This window comes from Podarcis melisellensis (assembly GCF_964234715.1).
Source record: "Podarcis melisellensis genome assembly, chromosome: 2".
NCBI classification, from domain to species: domain Eukaryota; kingdom Metazoa; phylum Chordata; class Lepidosauria; order Squamata; family Lacertidae; genus Podarcis; species Podarcis melisellensis.
Window position 1 is genome coordinate 83229761 of NC_138529.1, and position 25351 is coordinate 83255111.

The 25351-nt window shown below is 39.1% G+C and overlaps 1 protein-coding gene across 1 annotated transcript; it reads left to right on the plus strand.

Moving 5' to 3' along the window:
* The first annotated feature begins 2728 nt into the window (after positions 1-2728).
* On the plus strand, positions 2729-24781 carry RUVBL1 (RuvB like AAA ATPase 1). Its single transcript, XM_081900482.1, has 11 exons — positions 2729-3033; positions 4666-4752; positions 6312-6444; positions 8520-8671; positions 10008-10097; positions 11012-11161; positions 13788-13851; positions 15044-15242; positions 18294-18396; positions 23145-23236; positions 24286-24781. Exons 1-11 carry the CDS (start codon positions 2893-2895, stop codon positions 24443-24445), a joined length of 1371 nt encoding a protein of 456 aa, XP_081756608.1. The 5' UTR covers positions 2729-2892; the 3' UTR covers positions 24446-24781.
* The last annotated feature ends 570 nt before the right edge of the window (positions 24782-25351 follow it).

A 25351-nucleotide genomic window follows, 5' to 3' on the forward strand; every position in this document is an offset into this window, starting at 1 on the left:
ATACACATCTGGAAATAAATACATTTTCATAAAATAAATATTTTATTAAATAAATACACACATTTTATTTTATGAAATAAATACACATTGCCTAAGTAAAAAAGTTTTAAGCAGGCACCAAAAATAGCGCACAATGGATGTCTTGAGGCAGGGAGTGTTGGTTATTTTAATTTTAATTATATTTTAGTTCTTTTTGGTCCTTGAATAAGCTGTTCAAAGCTTCACTTTGCATATGAACAATAACTTGTGTGGTCTGAAACAATATTATTGATAGCAGAACCTCCAAGTGTCCCTGTTTTCCAGGGACATTCCCATATTTATAGAAGCCGTCCCAGTTTCTGATTTGACTCCGGAATGTCCCTCTCTTCCTTGAGATGTCCCTATTTTCATCAGAGAAATATTGAAGATGTCCCTATTTTCACTGGAGAAATGTTGGAAGGTATGGAGCTATCCAACCACCGAGCAATCTCAAGGCAGCCTTGTATAGGGAAGATATTTTAATCTTTAATGTTTTATTATGTTCTTATATATGTTGGAAGCTGCCCAGAGTGGCTGGGGTAATTTGCTATAAATAGTAAAATTATTATTATAATTATTATGGAAAAGGATGTCCCTATTTTCATCAGAGAAATGTTGGAGGGTATGTGATAGCAGTAACATGAAGAAATCATCGCTATAAAATGGACTTATCATTGACACGCTGGATAAACCAGTTTTGTTTAGGAAAGTGCAAGCAATATGAAACTGCAATCCTATACACTTACATGAGAGTAATTTCCAGAGAACTGAAAAGCAGTACACATGCATAGGTTCATGCTGTGAGCCTGTGATCCATACAGCCCTTTACATGGATCCATGTTAGATAAGTTGGCTAATAAGTTAAATAAACAAGTTTGTAAGATTAATTAGTAAATATAGTATTGCACAGCATGGTCCATTTATTTTTTTTAATGTATTTAGTCTTTGACCATTGTAAGCACTTGTCCAAGTTATGTCCTTTTGATCTTCTGGAGCAACATATTTCATTAACTCATTCAAATGCATTTGAAGATTTATAGCAATGTCTCACACTTTTTTTCAACCATTCTTCACAGGTACAGTGGTACCTCGGGTTAAGAACTTAATTCATTCTGGAGGTCCGTTCTTAACCTGAAACTGTTCTTAACCTGAGACACCACTTTAGCTAATGGGGCCTCCCGCTGCTGCCACACTGTCACCGCACGATTTCTGTTCTCATCCTGAAGCAAAGTTCTTAACCCGAGGTACTATTTCTGGGTTAGCAGAGTCTGTAACCTGAAGCGTCTGAAACCTGAAGTGTCTGTAACTCGAGGTACCACTGTATTTCTTTACATGTCCAAAGAGGACCGTAAACTAGACTAGCAACTACAAGTGCATTCAAAATTATCTAATTTATTACAACTCAATGCATTCCAACATGTCTCATAGGTTTTCCAAAATGGGATTCAACTAATAATGCCATAAGAAATAATTATTTGTTGCACCAGTTTCATATCATGAAACTGCTACATTTGGATTTATGATACCACTTTCTTTTTTGCATGACTACATACTGTATAAAGAGGACTGTAGGAAAAGCTAGTTCGGATACTACCTTGGGCAAATGCATTCACAAGTAGAGCTATTGATCCAAGTTCTACTGCTGTGTGCTCAGAGTCCCAACATAAACTCTGAAACAGTCCTAAGAAATCCGTATATGCCTCAGATAAGGTGGTAAGACTACTGAAGGCAGTGGAATCCTACAAAGTGGGGATTGTTAGTCTTTCTGCCAGGCTTTAGTTTGCTTGAGAGATGCCTTTTCTTTTTCTTGAGCTGCATTTAAAACCCTTGAACAGTTTTTTTTATTAAAAGATCTGACTGATTTGATCATACATGCAATAAAGTAATAATGAACATATAAATAATAAAAGGAATATTCTGGAAGGAAACATTAATAAGTGACTTGCGAAAGAAAATAGTTCCTCCATTTTCTAGGTTTTAAGACTACTGTAACTTTTTGAGTCAAATTCTCTTGAAGGCCTCACACATAAAGAATTCCAGTAGTGAAATGGAAAGACATTGTGAACAAGTCCTGAATATCAAAAGAACACTCCTTTGTGTGTGGATGATATTTTTAATGATTAGAGATCTGGTATCAGATTGAGAGGCAGTGTGGTGGAGTGATTACAAAGTTGAGGCTTAAGTGTGGAAAACTCAGGTTAATTGCTCAGCTATGAAGGATGGCTTTGGATGCCACCATCTGTCAGCTCAACCTCTCTCAGTGTTGTGAGGAACAACATCCCGACGTCCATGAAGAAAGGGGGCACGATACAATCCTCCTTGTTTCTTCACTCCTGTAGCTTTAACTCCAAAGGAAAAGGACTCTGCCCTGTAAATACTAATGATATCCTTTTTATTATGTTATTATCATTTATTAGATTGATATACCGCCCTGCACCCGAAGATCACATACTGATCAGCAGTAGTACTGCACTGCTAAAATGCCAGAAAATAACGAGACATACAAAAATTTCGGGGGCTCTTTCCCAGCTGCAACCCTTCTCTGCCGGTACTCTATTTCTACAACTACCGGGTGAAACCGGAGCGTCTTCGAAGGTGCACTAAACTGAATTGCCTGGGCCTAAAGGGGGCGGGGAGAAACCACGACCTCTGATTGACAGGAGATTTGCCCAATGGCAAGCGAGAGCACGTCCCCGTTATCCAGTTATTTGAAAGGGGGCAAGGACAAGACGGCAGAGCGCCGGGAGCCTTGGTAACGCGCGGGTGCCGCATGTTAACTGCGTGTGCGGCCGGTAAGAAGAAGAAGGAGGAGGAGGAGAAGGCGGCGGGCTGAGTTTCCCGGGGCCTCCTTTGCTTCTGGTCGCCAGCGGCGGGATGAAGATCGAGGAAGTGAAGAGCACGTCGAAGACGCAGCGCATCGCCGCGCACAGCCATGTCAAGGGCCTGGGGCTGGACGACAGCGGCGCAGCCAAGCCGGCGGCGGCCGGGCTGGTCGGGCAGGAGAACGCGCGGGAGGTGAGGGCGGCGCTGGCGGGGCGCCACGGCCACGGCGGTGTCCCGTCCGGCCGCGTCGTGGCCTGTCCTATCCTCGGGCTCTTCGACTCGGAGGCGACGGGCAGGAGCCCCCTGGGCCCGTCGTCTCCCTAAGGAGGCGCTGGTGCAGCTGTGGAACCCCTGAGGGGGGAAGACGGCAGCCGAAAGAGAGCCATAAAATAAGTTCAAGCCATGAAATAAGTTGGGGTTTGAGAAGAGCGTGGTCAAACAGATTGAAAGTTAGGAGTGGCCCCCACCCCAAAAAAAATCGCTTTAGGAGAGTTTATCTAAGCCACGGAGAGACCCCTGAATTTTCATGGGCTACTGTGCACATCATGCTGTGGCTGGTGCTAATAATAATAATATATTATTTATACTCCGCCCATCTGGCTGGGTTTCCCCAGCCACACTGGGCGGCTTCCAACAGAACACTAAAATACAATAACCTATTAAACATTAAAAGCTTCCCTATACAGGGCTGCCTTCAGATGTCTTCTAAAAGTTTGGTAGTTATTTTTCTCTTTGACATCTGGTGGGAGGGTGTTCCACAGGGTGGAAGGCCCTCTGCCTGATCCGAATTGGAGGCCAACAACATATGCAGGGTCACGTTTCACACACACACACACCCGCAAAAAAAATCAGATTAGGTTCAACCAAATGCTAAGCATCCTATATCCCTGCCTTGTGTAACTTTTTCATAAACTATAAAATAACTGGCTATTCTAGGAAGGGGATCTTCATACAGAGCTTGGAATCTCTGCTGTATGCTTAACCTAAATCTGCTTCAATTCAAGGATATTAATTTTGGGTCTTTATTAAGTGAGAAGATCAAACTGAGCAGTTGCTTGTCAGATAGACATAGCATCTGAAGTTCATGGTGTATCATTCGAGATGTAGCTTATTTGTGTTTGTTTATTCTTACACTTCTATTCCACCTTCAAGGAACTCGAGGTGGTATACATGCTTCTCCATGTTGTCATTATTAGGGGCAAATCTGACTGGCTGGGCTTTATGGAACATCAAAGCCATAGCTGCATCTGCAGCCTTGCTGCACACCTTTCATCAGCTTCCTAAAATTTGGTGCTTAGCTTAGAACTGTATTAAAGACAAGGCCTTTTCAGAGTTCATATTTCTTTGGTTTGTACTGAATTCAGAGACATATATATAAAGATATAATCTGAAACAGTGAACCCCACTGAACACAGTGGCCCTTCTGAGTGGACATGCCTACATTTTAAAATTTGTGTTAGTGCATTTAACGTTCCACCAGTCTGCAAACTAGCCATTTCAACATCAGGTGAGCTGTTAATAAGAAACTTTATAAAAAGAAGAGCACTCCGAAGTTCTCATTTTTCTTCTGCCAATACAAGCTTGGTGGGAGATCGTGGCCAAATCCCTCACTTTCATCATTTTAAACTGGTGATTGTGCAAGATATTGAGTAGATTTACTCAAACAAGCCAGAAGATTATATATAGCTGTTGTATTTGTGAAAAGGTGTCCTATGCTATTGCAAATGCCTTCTGTTTCTAATCTCAACAAGGACTTTAAAAAGCAAAAGACAAACAAACCCCAAACCCTCCAGTATCTATAACACTAGTATTTTTATGTTTTAGGCTTGTGGTGTTATTGTAGAATTGATCAGAAGCAAGAAAATGGCTGGCAGAGCTGTGCTATTGGCAGGACCTCCTGGAACTGGAAAGGTATGTCTTATATCAAATGCTTGTGTCAAATGCTGGCTCCCTTGGCCTGAAGCAAGATGAGCGCCGCACCCCATAGTTGCCTTAACCATCCAGGGGTTCTTTCCCTTACCTTTTACTTCCCAGTAGTTTGTACATTTGTTCTTATGCATACGTCATTTTACGGAATTTATGTGCTGATTGTAAAAAAATAAATTTAAAAATATTCAGTTGGTTTACAGAAATACAATAATAAACAATATTATTTATAATATTTATTATTAATAAAAAATAATATAATATTAACAACATCACAAAAGTTAAGATATTCAAAAGATCATTAAAATAAACAGCAGCTAAAAAGAAATAAAGCACATGTAACTTTTATATGCCTTTAAGGGCTTGCCTAATAAATGTTTTCAGCAGGTGTCAACAAGAGTACAGCAAAGAGTACAGTACACGCATACACATCAGACCTTCTAAACTCATTTGGTCAGTGGAATGGGAGGAGAAATGAACTACTGCAGAACATTTGATCCTTGTATTGTAGGAGCATTATTGTTATTAAATTTGTATGTTGCCCTTCAACCGAAGAAAACAGGGCAATTCATACCATAAAAATGAAAACACAGAATACATTAAAAAACAAAAGCAAAACAAACCGATAAACAACCCCCACCACACACACATTTAAAAGGCCATAGAATGTTAATCCGCCAAATGCTTGGTTCAAGAGAAACATTTTTCCTGGTGTCTAAAGATGGCACCTAATGGAGATAATTAAATAAACTAGTATGCTTGTCCTAGGTGAAAGATTATGTGAATATGCAACCATTTAACAGTAGTTAGTTATTTGATACTTACTGATACTTATTTAGGCAGCAGTTCTGCACACATTTCTAAGAAGCCTTTAGGAGCCATGCTAGAACTAACAAATTACTAAAAAGCTTTAAACCAGTAGTTCTTAAACTTGTTCCACCCCCATGGAACATTTGAAAATTGCTGCAGATCTCAGCAGATTAATTCCCTCCCCCTTTCCATCGTCATTAAAACCAGCACCATATTATAGAAATCTAGCCCCAGAAATCTAGCCCCAAAACCAGCACCATATTGTAGAAATCTAACCCCCAGACTAGAGAAGGATTTATTTAACTGGTAAATCTCTCTGGAAAAAATAGTAGACTGTTCTAGCACTACATTGTGAAAATCATCATCTTTAGGCAAGAGCCTCCTTAGCCTATTTTGATAAATATGGTCCTGTTAAAATGGCCTCCCTGCATCCCCGAATACTCCACTATTCTGGAACATTCCCTCAGCCCCCTGGAGTTGCTTTGCATGGGGCAGAAAATGAGGGAATGTAAAAAATGGTCTCCCCTCTGCTTTCTTCAGTGGGAAGATCCTTTAAGCAATATTCCACTTACAAGGACATTAGGTTGTATCCAAAGTTAATCCTACTTGGTGTAGGCCTACTGAAATTTAAGTTTAAAACCTGATAGGCTGTCTAATTTATTTAAATTATCTGAAATTTTGAGATTTCTGTATAATATATAATTGCTCAGTCTTTTGACTTTTTATTTTCATAGACTGCTCTGGCTTTGGCTATTGCTCAGGAGTTGGGTAGTAAGGTTCCCTTTTGCCCTATGGTTGGAAGTGAAGTGTACTCTACTGAAATAAAGAAGACAGAGGTCTTGATGGAAAATTTCAGAAGAGCAATTGGTACGTAACTTGAAACAAGAAAATAAGTTTTCAGTGCAAGGTTATATTTTTTTTTGTTCAGTTGAATGTATAACATATATGTTATCATTTGTTTTGATGAATAAATCATATCTTGCTTCAGTTTTTAATATTACTGCAGAATTACTGAATCTCTTGCTAGCATATTTGCATAAGCTTATAAATACTTTCTTCATTATGGCATTTTAGTTGACTCTTGCTTTAGTCACAAACAGTGCAAGAGTGATACTCTGCCTTTCTGCATTCTCATTGCATAATGCTGGACAAAATAGAAGAAGGTATTTGTAGCTAACAAGATGAGTAGCTTTTCAATTAGGTTAATTTTCTCTTTAGTACTTGTGGATTTATCAATTGAATTGTTTCACTTTGTCAAGAGGAAGAGTTGGATTTGCAAGCAAAACATTAAGCATCTAAAATCTTCCTATTTTACTTACTGTTGACAGCTGATAGAACTATCCCTTTACAGACCTTTGGATTGCTTAAAGATACCCTAATTGTTTTTATTACTGCGTCCAACATCCATTAATTCCCCGGGGCTCTGTATCATGATTTACCACAGACTTCATCTTAGTATTGAATGGCATTAAGGTGAAGAAACATTTCCATCAGTTCTTGCAACTGAAAAAAGTGGCCCATTGATTTCTGTAAGAAAGAGACTCTCAATCATCTGTGCTCTTTAAGTTACTGTTAAATTGGCAGGGTCGAGGGGGAGAGAGCCGAGAGATGGAGAGAGCGCAGTCTGCAATATTTCCTTGATGTGATGAAGTTCCCTGTCAGATTTGGAAACTTGAACCAGCAGTTGAAACCTGTGTCATCCATGTTGTCATTCTTAAAGATAGCAATAATTTAACAGCCAGCCACATTGTTGGTGCTCCACATTCCCTGGATGTCAGCATGAAGATGCTTCTAAATAAGTATTTGGTGTTAGTGAAAGATAGAAATTCTTCTCCTCCCATCTGTTGAATTTTATCTAGCCCAAGTTATTAAAACATTCCTCTGAGAAATGGTTTTCTCTCCATTAATACCTATAACAATCCAGACATATTTCAGAACTGGTAACTGCCTACTCTGCTTAATGGAAACATGCTCTAATTCTTGTCCAATCATCCAGATTTTCTTTCTCAAATTAAGAATTCTCAAAAGGATATTTCTAGGGTTGCAATAGCAGAGATTTGTAGTGTGTGTTAATTTGACATTCCAGTAGACTCTGAAATGAGTACCAAAGGGTTATGAGTTTAGCCTTATTTGGTCATTTGTTACTCCTCTGTTGAGCAACACCAAAGCAAGGGAGTGGGGTTGTGACAAATAGCCCAGTCTTCAAAGCTGTGTACTCCTCCACCAACATCCATGCATATAGAATGAACGTCTGGAGGGGGTCTTGACAGTTGTAGATGGGGAAAGCTTCCCCAGAATCTGAAAGCCTGAGGGAAGTCTTCACATGTGCAACATAGTCATGTGAGTTTACAGAAAATGTTGCTATATGAATTTGGGTAATTTCCAAAAATTTATTTGCATCAGAAAATTTATTCTCTGTAGATTGATCTAATTTAGCAAGGTTATCCTATGTATTTTAGTAAACAAAGCTGAGGACTTTGAAACTACAAACTTGCTTAATTTTATTTGCAGTTGGCATTCATTCATTGTTACTAGTGAGCTTACAAAACAGAGAATTTTCCACTAGTAAATTATAATGTTTCATGTTTATGCCTTTTCCGAGTCAGATTTTAGGTGGCAATTATAAGAACTACTTAGCAATTCTTTTCAACCAAACTGTCAGTCTTTTTAATGTCCTATTTGATAAATATGTATTACTGGTTATAACTCTAGAATCTGTAATGGGATTTTTCTCTTCCATGACATAGTTTTCGTTTAAGTGGTAAAGTAACAAATGGCCCTTCTTCATCTTTTGTTTCAGTGCTACTAAATTTATTGGGTTTTACATAAATATTTCCTGATGGTATTGGAGATGGCAAAGATGACTTCAGGTGGCAAATATCAAGAGCAGTCCATTATAAATGGCAATTATTTTTATAGCTTATATAATCAATATTTTACAGGCTTGAGGATTAAAGAAACCAAGGAAGTTTATGAAGGTGAAGTCACAGAATTAACTCCATGTGAGACTGAGAACCCCATGGGAGGATATGGCAAAACCATTAGTCATGTGATTATCGGACTCAAAACTGCAAAAGGAACTAAACAGCTCAAGGTACGTGGGGTCTTATCTCTCACACATTTCTCAGCATCTTAGCACCTCCTCATGTCAGTAAAAGGGGCAGGAGAACAGTTGACTAAAGGTACTTTTTAAGCAATAGAATTTATTTATTTTGCTATTTCTGTTTCACCACATGATCTGATGGGTCCTCTAGGTCATTTGCCACTTGACCACAAAAATTGATAGATATTGCCCACTCCTGCTTCCAAGAATGATTTGGAGATAGGTGATGCAGTTCTGCTGAAGCTAAGCGTTATTTGCCTTCTAAGCTGTCTGGGTCAAGAACCATTTGTAAAGCACTTAAGGTACAATACTATACACCAGGAGAGACAAGCCTGTGGCCCTCCAGATGTTGTTGAACTACAACTCCTGTCTTTCCTAATCACTGGCCAGACTGACTGGGGCTGTTGAGAGTTTGGAATCTAGTAACATCTGGCAGAATGCAGGATCCTCAACACTTCTGTGCACACTTCCCTGGAAGTAAGTCCTACAGAGCTCAATGGGTCTTACTTCTGAATAGGATTGCACTGTTAGAACTAATTCAGTTGATTGATATGTTACCAGTACAGATAGGAATGTATGCTGAGTTTCAGTGAAACGGAATTACTGTAAAACGTAACTATTTTAATAAATGTGACAGTAAAGGTAAAGGGACCCCTGACCATTAGGTCCAGTCGTGACCGACTCTGGGGTTGCGGCGCTCATCTCGCTTTATTGGCTGAGGGAGCTGGCATACAGCTTCCGGTTCATGTGGCCAGCATGACTAAGCCGCTTCTGGCGAACCAGAGCAGTGCACGGAAATGCCGTTTACCTTCCCGTTTACCTTCCCTATTTATCTACTTGCACTTTGACATGGTTTCAAACTGCTAGGTTGGCAGGAGCAGGGACCGAGGAACGGGAGCTCACCCTGTCATGGGGATTCGAACCACCGACCTTCTGATCAGCAAGTCCTAGGCTCTGTGGTTTAACCCACAGCACCATCCACGTCCCTAATGCGACAGTACCAAATTGCAAATTGTTATCATTGAAAAGCAATAACTGGAAATCTGTCTCACACATTGCGTTGAGTCCAGAATTAAGTATGTTTACCAGGGCTGGTTCAAGCTGGCTTTCATACCTGTCCTCTTCACAGCAGCCCCCTGTACTGTCAGGAACTCTGCTGAATGGGGTGGGCTGCAGACTAAGACAAGTTCTGCTAGCCGGAACTCTGCTCATGAAAGCTGCCCAGAAAAATAAATATGAAGAAATAAAAGCCAACACACTTCTACTGGAACCTCTTTCTTTGTAGTTGCGTCTTAATATAGTTGGTCTCTATTTATTGTCTCTGTAGTTGGACCCCAGCATCTTTGAAAGTCTGCAGAAGGAAAGAGTAGAAGCTGGTGATGTGATTTACATTGAAGCAAACAGTGGCGCTGTCAAGGTAAAGCAAAGACAACAGTTGAACCTCTGACATAGTATTGGTTCAGGATTTTCCAACTTTTTGTCAAATGTCTGTGTCCCAAAAACCTTATCAATCCCTTCTAGGATATCTGTGGTTTTCCTCAGGAAAGGAGAGAGGTGTTTTTTGTTTTGAAGGGGATCATTCATGAAATAAATGCCACCTCTAAAGGGGAATCATTTGATTCACAAGTAAGGTCATCTGGTTTGAGAGCTCTGGTTACAGTTGCCCAGAGTGGCTGGCACAACCCAGTCAGATGGGTGGGGTATAAGTAATAAATTATTACTATGATTATTAAATGTTTTCTCATTCATTTTAATATTTAACTTCATACTTGTGTGTGTTCGTGTTCATATATGATATATAAGTGAAGAGAGAAGACCTGAAATAACTAGTCGTACTAAAAAGAAATGCATAGAGCCTTTAATCTTTTATCTTCCTAGTGTTCTTGCCATAAGATATATGCATCTAGAAGGGAATACTGCATTAGTTAGCATGTTCTTCGTATCTGATTTAAAATGTAGTTTAGGGAGATACTTGGTGTTTAATGGATGAGCATAGTATTTTGTATCATACAATAAATCATCTATGTCCCAAGAAGTCTAGGACAGTTTTCTCCAATCTCCAGCTAATCTGCTGGATTTGTCCTTTAGCAAGAGTTTCGCTCTTTCAGAAGAATGGAGAAAATACCAGGTGCTTTCAGTATGATTTCATAGGTTGATCAGTCGTTCGTTTTCCAAGGACAAGCATGGCATTTTCAAAACTGTCAGACGAAGCCTGTTGGTGTTGTCACTGTAAAACAAGACCTTTGTTTATCAGCTATATGTCATTCTCAATATTGGCAATAACATTAATTATAAATATAGTGTATGTGATTTCCAAATTCCTCTTTGCAGAGGCAAGGCAGGTGTGACACCTATGCGACAGAGTTTGACCTTGAGGCTGAAGAGTATGTTCCTTTGCCGAAAGGTGATGTGCACAAGAAGAAAGAGATTATCCAGGATGTAACTCTTCATGACTTGGATGTGGCCAATGCTAGACCTCAGGTATTCAACTATACTGACAGAAGCATCCAGACTTTCAGATTTGTGAAGAGAAGGAAGTCGTGCTTTTGCAGGATAGGCAGCAATCCTGCAAAGGCTCCCACTAAGGAAAGAAGGGAAGAAACAGTGGATTCCCCTCTGCAACCCTCCGTACCATCCCCCACGCTGTTACAGAGGCTCTCCCACAATCCTCTGGAGCAGATTTTCAGGGGGCGTATAGGATTGCAGGGGAAAGGAATTCTATCAGCAAGAATTGAGTGGAATTTTCCTTGGACCAATCCACTAAAAATCTAACAGTAGATCTTTGCCTCCCTTTTGAGTGTGCCGGCACCTGGGGTCAAGGAGTACTGTCACAGTTCTATCCATTATTTTTCCTTGTTGCTGCAGTATGGAGTAAGCCAGGCTTTCCTGAAACACACAAACTCATTTAAAACAGGGATCAGGATCTACCAGTAGAACTGTGGATGATTTGCAGCCATCTCCAAGAGTTTTTGACTACCAATATTTGCAAGTTTTAAAAACCACCAACCTTGTTTTGGGGGAATTAGTGAGGGTGGTTATTGCATGGAGATCAATGAAGAAAATGGAAAACATTTTTGGTGCTAATAATATTCACTGCCTTTTACCAGTAATTTCTACTGCATCCTAAACTGTATACATATTTTAGTACAGTGAGGCTTTTTGAACCTACAGGCAAAGATATGATAGTTTGACTAAAATGTAAACATATTCCATGAGATAGGGGGTCAGTGAGAGGTCTTGCTTTTTCTGTTCTTTTACTGGTTCTAATAACAAGAAGCCAGAAATTTTTTTTGTCTTCTTTTAAACTCAAATTACATGGTTTTGAAAAGTGAATACTTGAAAAGTCGTTAAGGCACACATATAGCAGGAAAGTCAATATTGCAACTCTGCCAGGGATCAATGACTCAAGCTGATACCTGTCATGCAGAGACATGGAATATAGAGAACTCCTAAAACCTTTGGCAAAAGCATTTTCTGTGTGTGGTATTTGACACATTGTTAAAACTAATCTTCTTTACACTCAGGGTGTCTAGATACATTTTGGAAATATCTAATGGATCTATCCAGTTTTTGTCAAATGCCCATGGACAGATTAAGTTGCTTTTATGAGAATTTGTACTGTCAGCTCCCCTCAGTATACAGTGGTACCTCGGGTTAAGAACTTAATTTGTTCTGGAGATCCATTCTTAACCTGAAACTGTTCTTAACCTGAGGTACCACTTTAGCTAATGGGGCCTCCTGCCGCAGCGCGATTTCTGTTCTCATCCTGAAGCAAAGTTCTTAACGCAAGGTACTATTACTGGGTTAGCGGAGTCTGTAACCCGAGGTACCACTGTATGGCCCTTTCAATTTGTCTCTTAGCTTAGAGAAGTTCTGTATGAACACTCCAGTATGTTAGATAAGTTCTTAAAGTCCCCACTGTGTTACAGTGAAGGCTTTTGTGTTTGCAGCTGCAAACAGATTAATCTCTCTCTCCAATTGCAGCAAGTCAGTTCTGAGGGTTAAACAAGGCTATGTTCATGCAAGCTTGATTATTGCAGTCTTCAGTTGGAGAATGTCATCCATGCTCACAATAACATATTGTCAGCATATCCACACAAACATATTCATCTTTATTTTTAAATAAGTGCCCTCATCAAAATAAAATTAGGCTCCTGGGTGTCGTGGAGAAATGCCAATTGTATGAACTGATATCTCCACATTGAGTATATAATATATACATGGTCCTGAGGAAGGGCTGCTATGCTAGCCAAATAACGGTGACTACATGCTGTAGTGTTAATTCATATAGCTGGTACAAAGCATGAAATTAATCCAAAGAATTTGTTTTCCCGGGTGTGATTATTTCTGGCTGGCTGAAATACCTCATAACTCTTAATGTTAACAGTACTTATTTCTAAGACTTTTAAAAACATTTTAAAAATAATTTTAAAGACCATCAACTTCCCAAGCTGAAATATTACAGAATATACTGTATAAAACTAAAACAAGCATTTTCTTGTTTAACAATGCATGTAAGATTTTTTAAATTATATAGCGAAGGAAAACAAAAATCCAAGTTCTCAACTAGCAAAGGATTATAAAAACATGTTTGCAACTGATATAATTTCCATACGTGCATTTTCCTCGAGTAATTTTATTATTCTGAAACATTGCAAAATTTACTGAGACCTGAATAAAATGGCATCATCATGTTCCAAAGTGCACATAAAGAATGAAGCTTAACAGATATATATATACTAATGTACTATGCTTAGAATACAAAAGTGGTGAATTTATAAAGTAGTTGACTGATATTAGAAACTTCAATGTTGTTTAAAAAAAACTGAAATAATAGTTATGGGCCATATTCAACTTAATAGTGTAAAATTAGCACTAGAGCAACAGGATTTGCTGCTCCATCCCTACATAGGTGCCCTGTGCCAGCTGCAGATCTGCCCATAACAGATTTAGGGGGCACACAGGTTATGTCAGGGGAGGAGATCTGTTTAATGCTACCTTGAATTCAACCCTTTATTTTTAGTTTGACCAAATTAAATTTTCATAGCTTTTTCTGTACAGTAACAAAAAAAGATACAACCTTAATTTTCAAATTTGTTTTCTCTAGGGTGGGCAGGATATCCTCTCCATGATGGGACAGTTGATGAAGCCTAAGAAAACTGAAATCACAGGTACAATAGTTGTCTCACTTTCAGCCTGACCCCTATGCTTATACGGAAGTAAGTCCCACTGAACATGGTGAGACTTGGGTGTATAATATTGCATCCTTAAGCTTTCAACAAGGCAGAAGGAAGGATAGTCGGAATGTACAGGAAGCGCGATGGGCATTACACAGTGCTGCTAAAGTTGAATGGGTTTCGGAATATTGTGTTCCAGCAGTTCAGTGACTACTCATGTGTAACACTTGAGAAGTGCTACATAGGGCATCTGTTGGTACTTGTGAGCATTGATCAGAATCTGGTGGTGTTGCCTCCTTTCCCCAAATGGGGCACCAGCAGAACAGGCATCAATGCATCAGCTGTTACTTCACTCTTACACTCTTTAAACAGGCTTTATTCATAGTATGTTTTACATTTACTGACCTACAATTTTGTATACATAGTTGAGCACTATAGCATGTGCCCTACATTCAGCATCCAGCATTTTGAAAACATTATCAAATCCTGGAAATATCAGTCATTGGTCATTTATTCAGAAGTTATGCAGCCTTTTTTGAAGTTATCCACAAACTGCAAGGATGAGAATTCACCTTACTGAATGTGAATAGTATGCATGGATGGATAGCACAAAAAAGTAGAATCCTGGAGCTTTGGCAGATAACAAATAATGGGCGTGCAAAAGATCTGAGATTGAATCCCCAGCTGGGATTGGAAAGACCCCTATCTGAAGCGATGGAGAGTCATTGCAAGACAGTGTATTGTTTACATTGTAGACAGTTACTGAGCTAGATGAACAAAGTTGTCTGACGTGCTAAATTTATAATAACGACTTGTATTCACCAATCTTCATTTATTTGTTTGTTTGTTTTTTAAAAAAACCTGGTGCAATCTTGGGACAAAACAGCAATATTTACAAATATTGAATGTGGAAATCCATTAGTAAGATTGGTTTCCATCCAAAAATAAGCAGTTGAGTAATGCTTGACTTGAATCCATAATTATGCAAAACCATTGTCTCAGCCTCATCCATTCTAAAGGAGTTTAATTTAATTTAAATTTCCTGATGCATAAGATTTTTATGTGTGCATCTGTTCAGAAAAGGATACTAATAAGTTGGTGCAAAAGGGGCCGCTCTTTTATTGTAAGTTGTCTTGGAGCTTTCATTATAAATAAATCAGGTTATTAACCTTTATCTTTCCCTTAGACAAGCTTCGAGGAGAGATCAACAAGGTGGTGAATAAATACATTGATCAAGGCATTGCTGAGTTAGTCCCCGGAGTTCTCTTTGTGGACGAGGTTCACATGCTGGATATTGAGTGCTTCACATATTTGCACCGAGCGCTGGAATCTTCTATTGCTCCGATTGTCATCTTTGCTTCCAACCGGGGGAACTGTGTAATCAGGTACAGTGCTTAAAGCTTAGTCCTGCATGGTTCTCGTCTTCCCATAAGCCTCAGTGTTAGCTGCTTCAGCACAAAGAGCTATGATCTTTGGGAGCTTTTTATCCGTGGCGCTGATACACCTGTGATAATCATCATGATGGGTCACAACCATATCTGTTGCTGCAGGGCTGCTTAAGGGCTTCACTGCAGGAAAAACCTTCACACTGCGATGACCAAGAATTAGTAAGTTTCTTTAGAGTCAGGTTTTTCAGGATCTTAATTTTTTTTTCTCCCCCTGTGCGCATCCCTATATCTGTTCCTTTACAGTTGCTTTGCTTGTCTTCTCCATAATGTTTCAAATGCCACTTGTTCATATCTTTTTTTTTTTCTTAGTATCCGGCTATACTGCTTCATCCGTTGGCAGTCTTTGCACATGCTCATCTTTCATCCCATACAGTCAGGTTTCTTTTTATAATGGCACCATCACCCTCAGAGGTGATCTGTCTTCTTTTGATAATTTGGACTTGGTTTTGTATCTCCAAACGGCTTTGAGCTGCACTGCTTTGCTGTGAACAAGTTTACATATTGCACTTGGATAAAAAGAATCCTGCAACATCATTTCCAAAAAAGAAATAAATGTCTTGTTTAAATATTCCCTTTCTGTTTGTTTTTGCAGCATGTGCATTAGATATCGGGTGGGCAATGGCTTTTGTTTATTGATTTTTGCTCCAGCATTTAAAAAAGCATTTGGTGCTTTAGAAATAATAATAGTAACGCCACTACCTGCTTTCCCTTTTCATAGTTTAGCTGGATCCCATCTTGTATACTGTTAACAGCTAAATGCTAGACTGGCAGCTTTCAGGTATTACTGCTATTTCTGCCTTTACTTAAATAGACTACTTGTACTCATCAAAGATTCATCCCTATTCATTACTGTTGTCTACTTCTTGTGTCACTTCGTAGTCTGCTTACAGCATTTTTTTCTGAAACTTGGTTTATTTCACTTATTAAAAACATATCTCACCATTTCTTAGGCAGCTAACAAAATCCACATTGTGTAAAACAGTGACAATGGAATAAATTGTGCTTGTCTTGATATAAATTGGAAAAAAATTTAAAATGACGATTTCTCTGGCATTGAGGGTTGCTACCTTCTCTTTCCTCTACTGCTAGCAATTTGCCACAGAAAATATGTCAAATGGTGGGACTTGCCCCTTCTGGCACTCGATTGGGATGGGAAATGCATCTCTCCCACTTGCATATATATATAGGACAGAAAATAACTCTGAGAGACCAGTGTTTAGAAAAGCTATTTCAAAGCAGCATTAGTCCACATGTCTGTAAAGCCTTCCACTATTGCATGATTCACACACACCTATACTTGCTGAAGAGGGAGGCCCTGCCAGTGTATAAGGGACCATTAAGAATTAAGTACTGTATGGGCTTTTTCTTGAACGTCCACATTCTTTGCTGCCCACCAACATTTTATACAAGCTTGGGCACCTGCTCTGCAACCTGTGTGCAGAAGACATGGGCTTAGATGCAAAAGTGTCTTGTGCAAGTGGAAAGATTATTCCACAAGGCAAATTCTACCAATTTACTTGTCCCACTGTAATGCACCCCCCCCCCAGTTTCCCATCCCTTTCCCTTAATTGAGCAACTATTGGGGTGAGGGGAGGGTGCAGGAAAGCAAGTGAATTTATGAATATGTACTATTTATTTTCTGTTTTAAACCACTTAGCCACCCACTTTTAAGACGCTCGGGGAAGGGATTTAATATCCACAAATCAGAATATGTACATTTGGACAAAAGGGTTGAGGATGGTAGAGAAAAGAACATGCCCAGATCCATTCTCTTATCTTAGTGGAGAAGAGACTCAGTCCACTTTTTTCTCTTGCCTTACTTGCACTTTATGCTCTGCATGCTATAGATTTTTAATAAACTTAAGATTACTGTGAAGTAGTGTTGTCTCCAGATACTTGGAATTAAGGCCTACCACACCATAAACACCTCCAGTCATCTTGTCAATATGTTTCTCCTTAGGCCAGGTAACAGTAGAAGTGAACCTCTCAAAGTTAAAGAACAGTCTGCTTCTGGTAATTGTTGGGTGATTTCTCCTCATCAGCTCACGGTGTTATCGGTAGACTCTTAGCCTGTCTTCCTCCTTACAATTCGTATCACACCCAATCTTTCCTCGGCTTTTGCAAAATATATTTTGGCCCCATGCAGTGAAAGCACCTTCTTTTGTAGACAGAAGTTTCCTATGAACCAGGACTAAAATTGTATCAATAGTCTTTCATGTTGTGTTGAAAGAATTTTGAGTTCATGATTCTCTTATTAGAAATAGAAGCCGCTATTATTTAGAGGAGGGGGAATAGATTAACATTCTACTCCTATGCTCTGCTCCTCCCTCCCCTCTGCTCCTCATATTCCACAACTGAGTAGGATCATGATTTTCTAGTAATCGCCTCAATAAGAAATATTTTTAGATGAAACTGGAGTGCCCTCTAATGGAGAACAGAAGATATTGTTGTTATTATTATTTGTTATTTTTTGAATTTATATACCACCCTATACCTGGAGGTCTCAGGGCGGTTCACAGAACAAAATCAAAATATAAAACCACAAAATATAAAATCAAAATAAAAACAGCAACCCAATAACCCCCCCCCCAAAAAAAACCACATTTTAAAAGGGCAAAGTCATTTTCTTGTTTTACATAGATACAATATATTGGTGGGAGTGGAAGGCAGGAGTGTTCATCAGTCAAATACTTCACAGTATTTGCACTAAGATTGCAAATTAAGGTACCTTGTGATGACAAAGAGTTTCACCAAGCTTCTTCTTGAATCCAGATTTTCTGTTGCCTAGCTCATTTATGTAGAATACAAGCCACTCTTCAGGAGAGGTATGTCAAAGTCTGCCTCTTAGGATAGTGCGACGTAAGCCATCACCAGCCAATATAATTTCTTAGTGTGTTGCTTTGAATGTTAGAAGAAAAGCTTCCCACCAGCAACCCTATTAAGGTGATAAATAAATCTAAACCTGAACTTTTCTTTATATCCTTGCAGAGGTACAGAAGATATAATCTCTCCTCATGGGATACCTCTGGATCTTCTGGATAGGGTGATGATAATTAGAACCATGTTATACACGCCACAAGAAATGAAGCAGGTAAATCTCTTACTTATGTAATATTTTGTCGGGCAGGCAGCAAAGGTCCCTCTCTAGAACCTCAGCCAGTGGTGCGGGGTGTGAAACAGCACTGGCTTCTTACCTATAACATGACTGGTTTGCAGGATTTGTTTTTTAGAAAGTTTTGGGGTCCTATAATTTTTTAAAACAATATTTATATGCTGGCTGATAACAAAGTTCTCAGAGTGGCATACAATAATGTGAAAAATATTTAATACAGTAATATACGTGGCCCTTTCCAGAAGGAAAGTTTCATCCAAGTAGGAATTCATCCTGCAGGTTTCTTGCTTTGAAACTATGAAGGCTATGGTTTCCTCTTTAAGATATTATTATTATTATTATTATTATTATTATTATTTATTATGTTTTATTTAATTTTATTTTTAAATATCTGCTGCGTTCTTTGCTATTCAGACATCACCAGAAATGGTTCGCAACAAAAGTAAAAACCTGCAACTTCTGATAAAATCAGAACAGCTCTCCAATAATGGGTAAATAAACAGCCCACAAACAGATCTGTTTAAAAACAACCCATAAGTCAACAGGAAAAGTGCTTTAAAAATGCCAATAAGTATGAAGACTGTTCCACTCTCCATATTTATCTCCATGTGAACTGATTTTTTAATTCATCATAATGGTAATGTGATGGGAACAGATCTTCATTACACTTCACTTGAAAGGGCGGTCCTGCTTACATTTTTTGTGTTTCTTAATTCCAGATCTTATTTTTTTCAATATTTGCTCAATTTGAAATGAAACCACTCCATGTTAGTATTTGAAGTATGTGCATTTGTAAACTCCTGGGGTTCGTATTCCGTCAGTGATTTGCTTACTGTATTCTTGGATTCATTTTATAGTTGATCTAGACGAGATTTTTTCAATGATTAGCTAGAGCAACAGTCCAGTAAGCAGCAGGACTCCTCTTGGTGCAAGGAGCATTGATTATAATCCTTGGGTGCCATTATGAGGCATCTTGTCAAAGATCCCCCCTCATTAGTGTCTCAGTGCTGTGGGCTGACACCATACAGGAGCCATTACGGTTTATCATGTCAATTCTTTGTATTATTTAGGAGATAGTGTCAATGGCGGAAAGCATTGTCACCAGATAATAGTCTCTGCTGCTGGATAAGTGCCAAGGTGAAGCAGAGGCATTTATTGAATATAAACGTACCAGCAAAGGCTCATTTCCTTTGGTATGAGGAAGCTTTTGTGTGGTGCCTTCTTTCAAAATATGCCGTGGTATTGATACTTGGGATGTTTTTGTGTACCTGACAGGATAGCTGTAGCACCTTGATATAGATTACAGCAGAGGTGGCTAGAGGATACAGCTGTACAATGAGGTTTTCATTTCAATATTAGCATAATACTATGTATTATAATATTAACGTTGGGCAAAGTAATTGAGAGTGGCCAACTGCAGCTGTGCCTGGGTGAAAGGGATTATCTAGACCAATTTCTGCCTGGCTTCAGACCTGGGTATGGCACTGAAACAGCCTTGGTCCATCCTAGTTATTAACTTTTATCATAGTGCTGCCCTGTTGATTCTGCTCAATCAACCCCTTGGTAGTGTTTGATACTGAACATTAGGAATAACTTAATGAAAGTAAGAGCTGTTCAACAGTGGAACAGACTCCCACAAGAGATGGTGGACTCTCCTTCGTTGGAGGTTTTTAAGCAGAGGTTGGTTGGCTGTCTTTCGGGGTTTCTTTAGTTGTGATTCCTGTATTGCAGGGGGTTGGACTAGATGACCCTTGGTTCCTTACCCGCTTTTGATATGCTGCAGTTTGCCCTCTTTTGCATCTCATTTGGACAAGGTTTAGATTTGCTTAGTGATGTGTTCAAAGTGCTGGTTTTGACCTATAATGCCTTAAATGGCTCAGGACCGCAATACCTCAAGGACCGCCTCTTTCCATAGGAACCATCCTGGACCCTGAGATCATCTTCTGAGGCCCTTCTTCATGTGCCTCCTCCTTGAGAGGTCTGGAGGATGGCAACATGAGAATGTGCCTTCTCTGCAGTGGCTTCCTATCTGTGGAATGCTCTCCCCAGGGAAGTTCACCTGGCGCTTTATACACCTTTAGGCAGCAGGCAAAAACGTTCCTTTTCAACCAGGCGTTTGGTTGATTTGATTGACATCCTATGACCTTCTAAAATGTGGGTTTTATGGGGGGAGTTATTGGGTTGTTGTTTTTATTTTGATTATCTATTTTGTGGTTTTTTTATATTTTGATTTTATTCTGTGAACCGCCCTGAGACCTCTGGGTATAGGGCGGTATATAAATTCAATAAATAAAATAAAATAAACATTGTCCGCAGCAGATTAGGAAAGGCAGGGCACAGAATAGGATTCTTTCTTTCTCTCTTGAGCCTCCCCTCTTCCTCACCTGACCCTGCTAAAGAGTTCTGTTGCCCCACAGTTTTAATTGACCCTATGGAGAGGGGGAAATGGGGCTTGGGGTTTTCCAAGAGCAGTTACATCCCTTCTCCCCGCACACAGCCTGCAAGTGGGGCTTTCCACCCTTATAGTTCACAGCAGCAGTGGGTAACCTGTGTGCCTTCAGATGTTTTTATACTCTCAACTCCCATCAGCCCTGACCTTTGGCTGGGGATGATGGGAGCTGGAGTCCAACCCCTGGTTTCAAGGATCCTTTGGCATGCCTCTCTGTGACCAGCTCTTTGCAGCTGAGTTGGGGAATGGTCAGTTCCAAGTACCATTTATATGCATTCCTTTAAATGCTTACCAGTTGAAAAAATGCCTCCTTGTCCCTGTCCCCACCAAAGTAAGATTTGCATGCATACCACCAGAAGACTGTGTGCCTACTGTAGGGACCACCTGCATTCCAGAACTTTCTCCTATTTTGACATAGATGTACCTGCACAAAGAACACTACCTTGCAAGTAGGGAATGTGATATGGTGTGACTCAATAATCCAAATAGGTATTTGATTCTTGCATATAGCCTTAGAGTGCTTTACATATTCTGGGTTGACTGTGCCCCCCCCCCCCCAATAAACTGGCTACAGAGATTATTTACTGGATTGTGTATTCTTTATCTGTTTTTCCAAAGAAGAAAGTATTACACAGGCCTTTAAAAATTATATTCAGGTTTAGTCTTTATCTCAGTTGCAGTGGTTTAAGGGTTGGGAGCCAGAGAGAGATTTTAGTTCAGGTTCATTCAAGAGCCTGTGCACATTCAGAGGACTTCTGATTTATCCTGACTCAGTACCTAATCATCAGCCATTTTTACGACTTGAAATGATATATCGTGGGTTGCTGATCAAGAACACAACTCCAAAGCCAACTTAGGCATACAGTTCTTCGGATCACAGTCAAGTTGAATATCAGCTAGAAACTCCATATTGGTGGGGGTATTTGTCTGATGTACTTATATTCAAATTTGATGACAGACTATTTATAGGAGCACTGTTTTTTCTTTTTTTATTGATATATTGATATCTCAATACATATACAAAATGTTTACATAGTATAACATATACATTATACTTGTAAATTCACATTTTTCTGTAGGAGTGCTGCTAATTGTCTCCTTGTGTTTCAGAAGCCTGACTAGCTTCAGCTGGAAGTCAGGCATTTAGTGTTGCCCGTCCCCAGCTGTGGAATACATTTCTAGCAGGTGGAAGACTTTTATATATGTCACCAGGCCTGTTCAGTATGATTTAAACTATTTAAGATGAACGAGTCATTTTATGATTATTCCATATTGTTTTTATGGGTGGGGTTTTTTTGTAAATTTTGTTGAACAACATCTGGTAGTTTTGTATGAGGTGCAGTCTAAATATTTTAATAAACAAAATGAAGTATTAGCCTTAATATTTTGGTCAAATTTGAACACTCCCAAGAGCAACTTCAAATTCTAATGCTCCTTCAACTAGCTGCCTAGTACGTGAAGCCCCAATTCTGTGCTCATCCCCCTTCCCCCTCTTCCGCACTCTGATTCCCTTGGTGCATTTTTATGGCTTTAATTTAAACGAGTGCTTCTTGATATCTTGTTTACAAAGCTGCCAAAGTGAAAAATACCTGTATTATATGAGACTCGCAGTTCCAGAGTTATCTCAACACTACAACACAACATCATTATCCAGTCTGCCCCTTATCACTCAGCTGGTAATACGGACTGCAGGGAGCCTGGTGCCACTTTTGTTACAGCTCTCTGTGCTCAGGCTTATTGGTGATATCTTCTTCTTCAACTTTACAAAGATCTTCAAACTGGTACAAGCTGGAGACTGTTCTTGATAGATTAGATTTATCTGAGAGGTTTTGTGGGAGTAGTTGAACCTTGCAGAGAAACTTACTTATTTATTTATTTTACCGTCTTATTTGTCAAGAGGCTAAAATGTCTGGCATGCATTTGAGCAACTAAAGGACAGTTGAGACTTTCCAAGCAAATTGTTCTGAAGATTTATTTCAGGTGGGGTACCGATGATCTGTGATTCTGTAGGTATATTCCATATCATTCTCATAGTTTAGGAGTTACAAAGGTTCTTGAGGAATACCCCAAAATATTATTCCATTTGCAACCCGAAAGGATCCCTGACTGTGTCGCAGTTCTAAATTGGATGCAGTGAAAGTGGATGTTAAAATAAACCAGCCCGTGTTTAAACTATGTTTTATATATGATTTGCATGTGATGCTAAGGTGTGTTCACAGTTTTAAGAAATGCATTTTTTTAAAGTCCAAACTGTGTTAAATATATTTTTCTGCTTTAGATCATAAAGCTTCGTGCCCAGACAGAGAGTATTAATATTAGTGAGGAGGCATTGAATCATCTTGGAGAAATAGGCACCAAAACAACATTAAGGTAAGCTTGTTGACTATAAATGTCAAATAATGACTGGTTTTGGAAATGGTATGAAGATGGGCAGAAACAGGTAGCTAGGGGGTAACCAGCAGACCATTGTGGATTTCTGGTGAAATACTAATTTGCTTGAATGACGAAGCTCAGAGTTCCACCAGTGTTGCATAATCCACTTTTATTCATGACATTCAATTTCTGCATTTAAGGTAGTTCCTCTTTATTATTAACATATGAAATACTTGCATATACATAACTTACAGACAAGCTAAATTATAGTAGTGAAAATCCTTTGCAGAAATTAATAGTTGTATGATAATGATTGGTCATTTTAATGGACTGCATATTACTTATTAAACTGTTTGACTGCTCCTTGCCATTTTTGCAGGTTGATTCAGTCAGTAATTTTGGACATGGGAGCCCAATGTCTTTTGCAGCCACCCATTGATGGCTGGCCAAATTGATTCTACCCCCCTTCAAGGCTAGTGACATTTTTGCAAGAGTTAGTAAATTCCAGACCACATGAAAATAGCCATTGCAATAGAGTTCTGTAAGAATCCTAGCAGGATATATAATAGAATAGATTCATGTGCAAAGTGTGGCCGGCAGATTCTTTTTACAACTTCCTTGCAAGGCAGTGAGGAGTCCTGAAAGTAGATTCTAGTGCTATTGCGAATGTCACTGGGGGGACCAGGGTCTAAAGAACTGCACTCATTTCCATTCAATATGAAGTTGTGTTTCTCAAACCACAGCCTCATTTCCACATCACAAATAGCTTTTGAAATTCTTCATGTTTTTTCATCTGGTATGGGAGGTGGCATCACTGCTCAGAGTGGGAAGAGTCACGTTGGTGGGTCTGCTTTAAGTGGCTCTTTGGCTCTTGGCTTAAATGTTTAATTTTCCCAGCTATAAGGTGCATTGGACATTTCTGGAAGCTAGGTTCATTTATTCACCCTGTGGAATATTTCTGTAAGTGTCTCTTTTGAGGAGTTTTCTCTGTTCTACTTTGTAGCTGGCATGTTAATTTGACACATGCTCTTATTATTTGGCCATAGGTATGCTGTGCAGTTACTCACACCAGCCAATCTGCTAGCCAAGATAAACGGGAAAGACAGCATAGAAAAGGAACAAGTTGAAGAAATAAATGAACTCTTCTATGATGCCAAATCCTCGGCAAAAATACTGGCGGATCAACAGGAGAAATACATGAAGTGAAGAAGTTTGTTAGCCTTTCTCGTCCTCAGAGCCTCTTTTAACATTCTCCAAATTTTAACTTTCACTGGAACTGAAAAGTTCTCAAATATCACAATACTGTTTTGTAGCAAGAAGAAGCATTTCCTTTGTTCTTAGTTCACCGAGTTGGAATGAAATCATTTCAATGTCTGTGGTATCTTCTTGTTTCATATATTGAGTGCCTATATGAAATGGATGCAGGCTGGCATACCCTTATATTCCTCTTCTAGATTTGATTGCTAAGTTGCTTAGAAAAGACAATTTATTTTCATTGTTGGTTTTGTTTAAAAATAAATGTGAACTTGTTTTTAAAATGTTTTAAGTTTGACAGACTAATGGTGTTTTGGAGTGTCTATCAAACCTTGTCAACAAAGGATGGATAACCCAGTAAAAGTGATGCTGTTGCCTACATTTTCATTCTTTGGAATGAAAACTTGAAGGTGCATTCACTTGGATTCTAGGCTTTTGCTTGGTTTTGGAGAGGTGGGCCAAATTCTCCAAGTTAAATTGCTGAATAACCAAACTTGGATGTAGCTAGCACAGTTTGCTTGGATGTAGCTAGCACACTCTCCCAAGTGGCAAACTAGCCAATAACTTCAAAAACTTTGGCACTGATGGAAACGGAAGAATTCTTACACACTCTACACTTTCTTCTCCATAGTTGTTGCTTTGTGTGTCTTTCACTAAGCTAACCTTCACAACAATAATGATTGGTATGATGTATGCAATCCCAAATTAAAACTGAACTTCCAGTTTACTATTTTGAATGTAACAAAATTGTGAAGTTTATGACACACATAGTTCATTCTAAACAGAAGAATGCAAGCCTCTGTGAAGGGTGTGCTGCTGCTGAATGTACCAAACTGAGGTCTGTGTAGACTTCTCTGA